The sequence below is a fragment of the Pyxicephalus adspersus genome, chromosome 9 (genome assembly GCF_032062135.1).
Source record: "Pyxicephalus adspersus chromosome 9, UCB_Pads_2.0, whole genome shotgun sequence".
Classification (NCBI taxonomy): Eukaryota; Metazoa; Chordata; class Amphibia; order Anura; family Pyxicephalidae; genus Pyxicephalus; species Pyxicephalus adspersus.
In genome coordinates, this window is record NC_092866.1 from 2081305 (window position 1) to 2093179 (window position 11875).

Sequence of the window (11875 nt, forward strand, 5' to 3'; positions counted from 1 at the left end):
ATATAACGCCAGGTTCCCTTCTCTGTACCCACCGACCACTGGTACACTGACGCTCTCCTTGTGGCCGCGCCTTCCATTGTTCCTGCCAGACTGCCGTCCCCACTCACTTCACACCTCGTCCCTGCCGGAGTTCGGTTTTCACTGGTGATTAATATTAACAGGTGAACTCCAGGTAACTGCCTCTGGTAATGAAAGATGCCTTTGATGGGCATTTGAAGATTCCATGTCAAACAAATTCGCCTACTTGCTAAAATCCAGGGGCCGCTATCGGTATTTCTAAATAGCCTTCTCACCTTCTACACCGCCTGCTAATTGCCCGTAATTTCCATCAACACCTTGGCACCACACAGCTACATAATTTCCACTGGCACAACAAGGGTCATCGATAAGGAGGGTGCAAAGTGGCCATTGCACAGACTTGGTATGGGGACACCCGGGGCAGGCATAAAAATTTTATTGTTTTGGACCCAACCTACCTGCTAAGTGGCTTTTAGATTTATCCTGGCGTTTGATCTGGGCCATGGGTTATATTGCAGTGGTTTCTTTTGCTAGATGGATGTGAGGTGAAGGAAATATGACCAGGGCTGTGTTTCTTGGTACCAGCCCTGGGAGGGAAATGCACGGCAAAGTGTCATGTGACCAGATGCTGCAAGCTCACTGGACACCAGGAATCCAGGACATCAATCTATTACAGATTATCTTTTGGCATTTTTGTTCCAGATGTGATCGATCTAAACAGACCCTTCCCCTAATGCTTCATCCTTCATGCTGGTCATAGGCACCAATGTTAGTAAATTTTAATAATTTAACCAGCTTGCAACAGGACATTTGGTAACAATTTGCATCAATTGATTTGGTTGCTGCAACTGGAGCAGCGTATGTGAAGAACATAAAGAAGGGAGCCGGCTATGGCTCATTCTGGGTCACCAGATGGATAAAGGGGATGGGGTCCAAATTTCTAAATAAAAAATAATAATTTAGATAAAATTGCTATCAGTTTTGTTCCCTTTCAATTTAATCTGTCAATACGTTGCATTAAAGCTGCCAAATAATTGTAGAGTTACGGCTTTGCAAGCAACCAAATCCTGGTGGTCGATTGAATTTATGAGCAAGGGATTGCTTGAGAAATTGCCATGTGTAGCCAGTTTAAATCTGCCCTCCATCCTTCACTAAATCTGCCATTCTTCTAACAAGGTTCAGCAGAAGCTGCAGCAAGTCAGATAGGCCCACCTCATTTCCTGGCTGAAGGAGGTGCATCATCTAGCCCCTCCCTCCTCAACTTGACTGTCCCTGGCCCTGCCCCTTTCATTCTATGGATTTCAGTTCTTTCAATCATAGATGCTTAGCATCACTGGGCCTTATCTAACACACCCTGTATTCAAAATATTTCCACCTAGGACCACCCACTTCTCCAGACTGACTCCACCCATCAAGACCATCTCTGTCTTTCTCATAATGGCCATTTGTGACCAGAAAAATCCAAAATTTTGAGTTGTCACTGGAACAGGAAATAGGATGGAAATCTTTTATTGGGATGTTTGTTTCCTTTAAACTGAGACTTTGAAAAATGTTCACAATTTGAATCGATTGTAACTCATCACTCAAATCTTTTTTTCCCTTCTTCTCCCCTCTGGTTCAACCCAGATAAGATCCAGCTCATCCTCCCGATGAAACCGATAGAAACGTTAAACTTTCAGCTAGAAGACGAAACCGACCCCGCGGTTCCTTATCTGCCATCTCGAGAAGGGTTACCTTAGAGCTGCCAGAACGATCATCTGCCGCATCTAATCAGCCGCCACTTCATTTAAAGGGAGATCAAAACCTCGGCACAGATTGTCTTGTCATGGAGACCCCGATGGAAAGTTCTGTGATGCGTACGGCCGGGACTTGGAAGGCGCCTGATTGGTGGAGATGAGACGGTGATAACTTCTCCATGAACCAAACTGCTTTCTCTCATTCAATTCCAACCTGCATTCTGGGACATTGGCAGAGGACCGCACAGGGCCCAAGTAAGTCTTTTCATCTCTTCATATTCTTGTATCACTCTTTGAATAATTTCTATTTTAGTGTATAGAAATGCCTTAAAATACCATCCTGTTGTCCCAGTCTGGGGCTCTGTATTAGCAGAGCTGAGTAACTGCCACACACAGCACACAGATTTCTACTGCAAAGAAGAATAGGGGGTGGGGGGTGTTACCTGTTACTGAATTCTGATTACTGGGTGCACTAGGTGAAGCCTCCTGGATCACTCTCATATAAAGACACCCTGCAGGAAAGTGGAAGACTATGAAAGTAAGATTTTTGACGTGCAATGGCTATCTGGTCAGGTGCACATTTCTCACCGCTATATATTGTGCAGGGGAAGCGATCGCCTGCAGTTCCTGCTACCTTTTTTGGATTCATTGCCCATTATAAAGGACTCCCTGGGAACGTCTGCTGTGCCTACAATGAATGGTTCCCAATACCCTGCATGGAGTTCCCGGGTCTGTACACCTACTATGCCCAATATAAAGGGTTCCCGTCTCTGCTATAAGAACACCTGCTGTGTCTATTATGAAAGGTTCCCAAATACCTTGCACTCCTTTTGTAGGACTCTCATCATCCCTGTTTTAAAATATGAGGGCCTTACATGAGCTGCGCCCATTATGAGCGGTCCTCTATATCAGTGGGTCAATTTTTTGGATCTCTACACCTGCACACATTACTGCGCTTGGTCTTGCTACAATGCGTATGAGCCTTGGTTTGCTGCAGTAACATTCATTTTAAATGGAACCCAATGCACCTTGTGCGGGTATCTGTGTTGCACTGCAAATGTTACATAGTCAGGTTGAAAAAAAAAAGACATAAAAGTCCATCAAGTTCAACCACTAGGGAAATAAACATATTTCAGATATAAAACCCTATGGACATAGTTGATCCAGAGAAAGGCAAAAAAAACCCTGATACAATTTGCTCCAACATGGGAAAAAATTCCTTCCTGATTCCTGTGAGGCAATTGGATGTTCCCTAACAAAAAGAAGTTCATGCACCTTTTGCAATGATGTGTTGCAGTGTGATGTGTGCACGATCCATCCAAGTGGCTGTACAATAGTGGACTGTTCGAGAACAGATTTTTATTTTTGGAGAAATTTTGCAAAATAAGAACCCATAGAAGTCTATTTTTAAAGCAGTGAATCTTGACATTCACAGAAACTTTTCCTGGTAAAGATTCTTTTACTGCCATTAATACACGTGGACGTGGAAGTTTCCCCACCAGGGAATGTTTCAGAGAATGTCAGATTCACTGCTTTATAAATAGATCTTACGGTTTAGCTGCCAGGGAACATTTCTTTAATGCCCAAAGTTAAAGGGCAAAATGTTCTGCCCTCCATGAGCTGTAAATTGGAGCAGCAGCATTGGTTGCCTGTCCTGCCCTCCTCCTAATGCTGCTCCCTCTGCTTACCCCTCATCCTGACCCTGAGTCAGCCATTAGTGATTAATAATGACCAAAAAGCAAACAAATATGGAACAGCACAATAGAAGCCCAAAAGTGGTGACCAAAGGTGGAGAAGATTCTAGAAAAAGTCCTGTAGGTAAGACAGAGAATTGAAAACACAAGATTGATTGCAGCAAATGTTGCAGATAAATGAATATCAGGGGATATAAGAAGTAAGTTATTATTAATATTAAACAGGATTTTTATAGCACCAACATATTATGCAGCGCTGTACATTAAATAGGGGTTGCAAATGACAGACGGATACAGACAGTGACACAGGAGGAGGAGAGGACCCTGCCCCGAAGAGCTTACAATCTAGGAGGTGGGGGAAGTATCACACAATAGGAGGGGGGATATGGAATGGTGGGTGAATATTGAGGGTTAAAGAGACAGGACAAGACAGGTAGGTGAAGTTGAAGAGTTTGGTTTTAAGGGCTTTTTAATGAGCAGAAAGTAGGAGCAAGCTGAATATGGAGGTGATTGCGGCTGCTTGGTATGTTAGAATTGAATTACAACTGGTAGGCAATGTGTGGGGCTATCACAAGAACTGACATCCCTGGCAGAGGATTATGGGTAAGATTGCAGCTCTTGGCAGGTACTTCTGCATTTTATGCTACTGAAAGGGTTATACGGCACTGATAATGAGTCACCCCCTGGCCTGGCAGAATATGAGGATTCCAGTTTCAAAACACTCTTCCCCGGAATTCCTCCTATCATACCAGTCCTAGCTATTGGCCAACACATTATTTCTAATCATGTGGCATCTGTTCTACATTGACTTATCTTCCACCACTTATTTGTAATAATGCATTTTTGTGTTAGCTGCACTGAGCAGGGCCAAAAGGGGTCCGCTGCTTCCGAGCGTTGTCACTCATTAATGACTGATATGATCCCCGATTATTGCATGCAAACCTTCTTATAGTGTTTGGTTTGACCTGTTATGCATTTTGAAGATTCTGTAGACATTACATTGCATTACCACATGCATTATAGTGTGCTGCAGCAATGCTGGACTGCAGTCAAAGGTTTGGGGTGCACTGAACAGACAAAACGTTAAACCTGACAAGTGATGTGGTAACATTGATGATCTGGGTACAATGACTTCTGACTCCGGGAGGGGGGATTGATGCAGCAAAGTGAGGAGTTGAAAGCAGGAAAGATGGAGAAAAGTTTGGATATGAGCTGACTACAGCCAAATTGTAATGGCTGAACAATCAGTCTAGTGGGGTATCCCCAGTATGCAGGGGTTAGAATCTGCCAAAAGTCATCCAAGCAAAGACAACCATTGTCCAGGTCATTGATGGAGGGGGAGACGCCTAACCTGTCTGGTCCAGAGCTTCTGTAGCGCAAATTGCTGAAAATCTTATTGCTGCCATGATGAACACACAAAGCATGGCAGCTACAACTGTGTATGGGGCGGTGCAGACCGGTCAGAGTGCCAATGCTGGCTATTGCCCAAATGTGCCTACAATGGGAAGCTGAGCATCAGAACTGGACCACAATGCAATGGAAGACGGTGGCCTGGGTCAGATGAATTGTGTTCTTTTAGATCATGTGGATGGCTGGGTGTGTGTGTGTATCATTTACCTGGGAAAGAGAAGGCAGCATGGTGAATTATGGGAAAAAGGCAGGCTGGCAAGGGCATCTGGGTGCATTATGGAAAGAAGTCAGGCCAGTGGGGGCAGCGGGGTGCATTATGGGAAGAATGTAATGACCTCCCCTTCCCTCATCACCCTTTATCCATTCCACAAATAATCACTCCAGGTCGGATGAGGTGACCGTCTAATGGACCTTAGGCAATAACTATTAAAAAACGAGGAACGTTTTTCTTCCTGTCTGGAAATTCTATTTTCGGGTGCTTGGCTCCCATCTCTGGGTGTTTGCAGACCCAAACGAGATGATTTAGTGGGGCCATTAGTGAGGTCTGGCTGCATTTTAAAATCCAGCAGCTGTAAGCTATGCCGTGCAGAGCCCGGCCGGGGTGTCACTGCTTGTGACCCCGACATATTCTGTGTAGAGGAGACTCAGACGTGCGGAACAAGAAAATTCCAGCAGCCCAATGGGGTGAGAAAGAGACCCCCCCTTACACAGACATGGTGGGGCTGTCCTGGTACTCCATCACTCTGATGGTAAAGCGTACCTAAACTCAGAAATTTGACTTTACATAAAAGGGTAGACAACCCTTTTATACAAGCACCGCCTAGATGATCAAGAATGAATGGGAGTGCAAAGCCTCCCGGGATACCTAGGCCACGTATCCCAGGAGGCTCTTGGGTGCTCCTTCTGCCCATGCCCCAGCATCTCGGGTATGCGCAGAAGGAGCCTTTTCGCGCGAATATAAACATTTGCCAATCTCACGCATGCGCACTGAGAACAGCAAATTTTTTTTTATCCTACGTCACCCGATCTCGCGCCTAGGCTGGGGGACATATGATGAAGAACCTGGAAGAAGAGGAGAAGATGGCGGCGCCCAGAGCACTGGCTCCAGGACGGATGCCGGGGCGACGCAGGACCCGATGCAAGACACCCCCGGATGGATCAAACTGCCCTGCAGGATTGAAGTGTATATTTTTTTGGGCAGTTTTGAGTTTAGTTCCTCTTTAAAGTGGACCTACACCAATGAACCCCTGAAATGGCACCAACCAACATGGCATTACAACCTTTTATCCTTGAACAGCTCTCTCTAGACAGTGACTTTGCCAAGGCTGAGAAGATGTCATCAGTCTGCTGCAGGCAGGAAGAATTTCCTCAGTCTTCTTTCCCTCAGTGAGCAGATTGCAATCTTGTAATTTTGTATTTGTGAACTTGCAGCATTGGCTGATCTGTGTGAGACATTTGTGAATACATCCAAGAACCGCATACACAACGGGATTGACATGATTGTGCTATCTCTGGTCCGGCATATCAGGCTTGGAAGTAGATATTGACGCGGAGTGATGCCAGTCTGTTACTCATTCCCAGAAGATGAGCAGACATTAGCACGCTGTCATGCGTCTTGGATAGCAATTTGCTTTGTGCTTTCAGTGCAACCAGCTCACATCCAGCTTGGAAAGAGTAAGGCGGACAGTTCAGAGGAGTTTGTCCCCTGGTGGTCATGACTGGTAATGCATTTCGCTATATTCACACCAGATACATTTTTGCAGATTAAAGTGAATCTCCAGCCAATGGTTACAGTCAACTAGAAGATTAATTCTAATCATGCCATTTCTAATGTTATTTCCCATCTTAATCTGCAGCTTTCAATAAAATATTCCTTGGTGATCCTGCTATCAGGGTCCTTGTCCTGCCTATTGCACAGGCCTCTGTGCTGCTTCACCATACAATATGCTGCATAGTCCAATGTTGTCACCATCAGGAAATGTGCCCCGAGCAATGCGATGCCATGAGCTCTATATAATGGGCACAGCAGGTGTACAGACTTACAATTCACTGACCTTCAAAGTGCCCAGACATTTCAGATTCCCATTCAACCTATTTCGGGTGAATTGGTAATGTGGAGGTCTCATGTCTTTTCGAGCTTGCAGATGCCATAGCCTGGGGTTGGGGGTAACTAACAATTGGAAACCTTCTTCTACCTGAGCCAACAGTGCCAGTGATGGCCACCCCTTGTTTCTATGTCCCACCCTCACCATTCACCATTAAATTGGAACACGCAGCCAATGGACAATGGTTTATGGTGCCCTAGGGGTTCATCATACAAACAATCTATGCATCTTGCATTCTCCTGGACAGAACTGACTTGGTTCCCCCTTGTGGCTGATGAGGGTACAGCGGCCTTGTGCAGCAGCATGTATTGCACCTTCCTATGGCTGCCCCTGGTTATACAACGGGTGTCAGTTATGCAGCAAAAATCCAGTGTGCCCCTAGATTGGCAATTTGACTCTGATGGTCCTGTTGGCCCTCTATGCTGGCATTACCCCTTTAGGTGTAGGAAGGCATGATAGGAAAAAGCTCTAAACTAGAAGCGGGTGATGGTGCACCATTTAATTATTACAGGGCTCGGCCTAGGAATGTAGTCACCACCCATGCGTTCATCTTCTGCAGCTGGCACACGTACACAGCTAACGCCTATGTAATATCCTCCTAGCTCTATGGCTGTGAATCCGATGCATGCCGTGGTGTGTGTTCCCTGGTCCCAACACTGCCCCCTGCAGTTATCAGAGGGGACCAGCAAAGAATCATGAGATAAGAGGCTACAGTCCTGGTAAAGAACTCATTGTGCTCCTGCGTTGTCCCCCTGTCCCCAGCCATCCTTGCATGTGCCAGTGTGTGCATGTAGACAGGAACTGGCTGTGACCTCGATGCAGGGGATTGGCTGTAAAAAGTATTCATTTTTACATTAAAATGACACAGATTGGTGATACACAAGTAAATATTATCTAATCACGGTGAATATATTCACAGAAGCATCAATTCACTTAACTCTAAAGAAGGCAGTCACGACTGATACTCTCTTCTAGCATTGGCCGACTGCCATAACAGATTATAGTTTGGTGAAATGAGCCTGAAATCAGAGCAGATTTTATAGAAGCCTCCAATATCAATAGAGCCCCCCAGCATCATAAGAGCCCCCCAGCATCATAAGAGCCCCCCAGCAGAATAAAAGTCACCACCACTCCAGCATCACAAGAGCCACGACAATGTTACCCCCTATTCTGTCCTCACCCAGTGACAATGTTACCCCCCATTCTTCCCTCACCAGTGACAATGTTAACCCCTATTCTGCCCTCACCCAGTGACAATGTTACCCCCTATTCTGCCCTCACCCAGTGACAATGTTACCCCCTATTCTACCCTCACCCAGTGACATTGTTACCCCCTATTCTGCCCTCAACCAGTGACAATGTTACCCCCTATTCTGCCCTCACCCAGTGACAATCTTACCCCCTATTCTGCCCTCACCCAGTGACAATGTTACCCCCAATTCTGCCCTCACCCAATGACAATGTTACTCCTCATCCTGCCCCTACCCAGTGACAATGTTACCCCCTATTCTGCCCTCACCAGTGACAGCGTTGCTCCGATGCAGCGTCCCCGGGCAGTGAAGGGGTTACAGCGGGCGGCCATGTGCTCTGCCAGGGGGCGTCTCCCAGCCGGAGCTCAGCCCGCATCGGGCTCCCAGCATACAGCGCCCCACAGTGGGCGGGTCCGTAGAAAGTTTGGGCGCAGGATGAGTGACCCGGCGGGCGCCCCGATCTCCCGTAAGCAACGTCTAATGGCGGCAGTGGAGGAGGAGGAGGGCTGCGCGCCCGGATCGGGTGTTGTGTACTGCTTCATCTGCGGCGGAGGGGTGCCCCGCGGGCGGGAGGTGCAGCTGTCGGTGCGGTGCCCAAACCGGGACGGGTATCCCTTCTTCCCTTTCCTCCAGCAACAGGAGCCTGCGCCCGGCGCCGAACCTATCAGCCCCAGCGGGTGTGCCCGGGTGTGCCAGGTGTGTCAGCGCTTCCTGGGCGCGCAGTGGGACACTTTCGAGCGCAGCCGGACCCCACTGGAGAAACGAATGTACTGGCTGAAGAGGCCCTACCAGTGTGGGGAAGGGGGTGCCAGGGCAAACCCCAGAGACTGGAACCCCCACTATGACTCTGACCTATCTGACCTGTCTGACCGCCATCTAAGTGAGACAGAGGAGGGCCCCCCAACCTGGACTCCCCCACTGCGCCAGGAGAAAGAGAACGGGCACCCCTCTGTCTGCTACATCTGTGGTGGGCACAATGCCCTCCACACCATCTATGTACAGAAGCAGGAGAATTCCCCCGAGACCCCCTTCTTCCCCTTCCTTTGGGTGCACGCCCCCCCGCCAGGGGCTCAGCCCATCAGCGCCAGTGGCAGTGCCCGGGCATGCGCCAGCTGCTTTCCCTCTCTATTAGAACAGTGGCAAGACTTTGAAATGGCCAATGTCCCGATCCTGCAACGTGCTTACATGGTGCCCATCCCCAGTGGGGACAAAAAGGGGGCACCGCTGCCAGACCCTAGACCTGGGGACCCTCAGGGCAAAGGCAAATGCTACATGTGCGGAGAGGACTGCGCCAACCAGGGTAAGATGATGCCCTTAAGAATTACCAATGGTAACGCCAAGTCCACCATGCACTTCCCCTTCATTGCACAGTTCCCCTGCCCCCAAGGAGCTCGAGGGGTGAGTGAGCAGGGGGAGGTGCTATGCTGCCGACTGTGCCACAGGGTGTTGGAGGACGTCTGGGGGTTCTACCTGGCATCTCAGAATGCACAATTAATTGAGACTGCAATGGGTTTTTTGAGTCGCTACCAGCAGGTATTCGATGCTATCAACCCCAACCAGAAGGCTCTTGGTGCCCACACCGCACCCCCAACTATCTGCTATGTGTGTGGGGCAGAGATGGGCCCTTGCGCTGAGTATCAGCTGAGCATCAACCCGCCCAGTCGGTCCGTCGACAAGGAGCCCTTCTTCCCATTCCTCACCGTCTACCCTCCAGCGCCCAGGGCCAAACCTCCCGACTCCATGGGCCTGGTGTCCACCTGTAGCCTTTGCTACCACGACCTTCTGGGCCAATGGATGCAGCACGAGATGGGGACGCAGCAACCTAACAGCCCCTGGTCCAGACAGTACCAGGTGAAGACCTTCGTCTGCTTCCTCTGCCTAAATGAGAAGAAGCGAAAGCTGGGCCTGAGGACCATGCAGCTTGCCAGGCTGCCCGTCTTCATTCTGACACCAAAACCGGCCAATAGCTTGTTTGTGGACAATGGGGATCATGTGCTTGTTGGAGTTTGTACTGACTGCCGACCCGCGGGCACGGGGGGCTTAACTACGATACAGGGCGGATCTGTCATATTATCCTTACCGACTGCCAGCCAAATGGTGAGTAACACCCAATGCCCATTTCTATGTCTTGTGCTATGCAGTGCGTATGGGGGATAAGTTTTGTGTGGCATCAACAGAATTGGACGCCAGGTATAAAGTTTGTAGATAACAAGCCAACGTGCTGAGCGCCACCTTTTGTGTACCCGTCTGGCCCAATACATTGGGAAGGGTCAGAGGTTCCACCAGGTGGGGCCATTGAAAGTGATGCAGGTGTCATTATAATCTTGTCCAACGGGGACACCCCATGGGAAATCACAACAAATCTAATGGGTTGTCCAAAAAGAAAAGACAGACCATACAGGACCCGGGGCCACATTTGGTAATTGGGCCCTGTTCAGGGAGAGCCTAATGGTGCCAAGTTTTTTGCCTTCCATAGCCAGGAGAAAGCGGTGACCACGCTTGTATTGGCTGGTGAAGGCACAAGGGATAATGGGGCATAAGCAAATGTTGGCACTGATTCCCACCTTAATATCACTTTCATTTGTTCAACACCAAAGCATGGTGCAGGAAGTTTTTTTGCAGCGCCAATGTTCCCTAAAGACCATGAAAACTTTGTGAATATAAATATCAGTGTACAGCGCTGCGTAATATGTTGGCGCTATATAAACCCTCTTTTTTAATAATAATCAGTGTGTAAACTTTGTATAGTGGGGGCATAGAAGACATCTAACAGAAACTAGCCGTTTAGGTTCCTCCAGATGACAGGGAACCACCAGTCTGAGCATGCACTGAACTTCAGCTCACTGCAGCAACTGGATGGCTCAAAAACTTTACAGAACCAATCAAAAAAATCAGCTTTGGCTCCCCATAGCGGTTTATCTGGAGCCGTTGTTGTGCCCCGGTGCTGGCAGGGTGGCAGGCATCCTGTTTTGGAATGCAGCACAAATTCCAGAAGTGCTTCCTAAGGATTTCCCTGCTTCTTTGAAGATTGACAGCTCCTGGGTCACATGACTTGCTGAGGAAGCCTCCAGCACTTCTACTGAATTTGGGGGCTATTGACACTTTTTGTCCCCCATGAAATTAGTGAGAGGAGGGGAAGGGCTGAGTGTAAGAACATCTCTTTGATAGAAGTGGCTGGGGCCATGGAGATCGGCTGGCTGGTGCCAAACTGTCCCGAGGCCACGCAGCCTGTCAATAATTCAGCAGTTGTCTCACCGACGATGGCAGGGGTGGTGGGTAGAAAGAACGGCCTGTGTGTTGCCGAAGGTTGGCGCAAGGCGAGAATTCCTCAAGGGGGTTTGGTAAAACTTGAAGTCTTGTGCAGCGTTTTCAGGATGGCTCAATTAGTAAAGTGTTTTTTTTTTTTTTTTCTCCTCATTGCCAATTCATTATCATCTGTAGACGTTGTAAATCGTTACTTATCAGTAGAATTCACCAGTCTATGTGTGCGCTGTGCATTCATCAAGAATGGAAAGGCAATTATGATGTGGGGAACATTAAGATTTGTCTGATGGTGAATGGGCATATATCTGATTGTTCCTATGATGGTGAATGGGCAGATATCTGATTGTTCCTCTCATGGTGAATGGGCAGATATCTGATGGTTCCTCTCATGGTGAATG

The 11875-nt window shown here is 48.1% G+C and overlaps 1 protein-coding gene and 1 long non-coding RNA gene across 4 annotated transcripts in view; one reads left to right on the plus strand and one right to left on the minus strand.

The window, feature by feature from the left end:
* Nucleotides 1–3289: 3289 nt before the first annotated feature.
* LOC140337675 (uncharacterized) lies at nucleotides 3290–8605 on the minus strand. Its single transcript, XR_011922116.1, has 3 exons — nucleotides 8483–8605; nucleotides 7902–7982; nucleotides 3290–7793 (listed from the first exon to the last, which is right to left on the minus strand). It is a non-coding gene; the product is annotated as an uncharacterized lncRNA (long non-coding RNA).
* The window catches only part of GSE1 (Gse1 coiled-coil protein), a 184019-nt gene continuing 180734 nt past the window's right edge, over nucleotides 8591–11875 (plus strand). For 2 of the 3 annotated variants that reach the window (XM_072421461.1, XM_072421463.1), the window contains exon 1: nucleotides 8592–10310. In XM_072421461.1, the coding sequence (XP_072277562.1) occupies nucleotides 8649–10310 (1662 nt within the window). In that variant the 5' untranslated portion in view covers nucleotides 8592–8648. Of the gene's footprint in view, nucleotides 10311–11875 lie in introns of all 3 variants that reach the window. The other variant, XM_072421462.1, reaches the window with a different exon arrangement.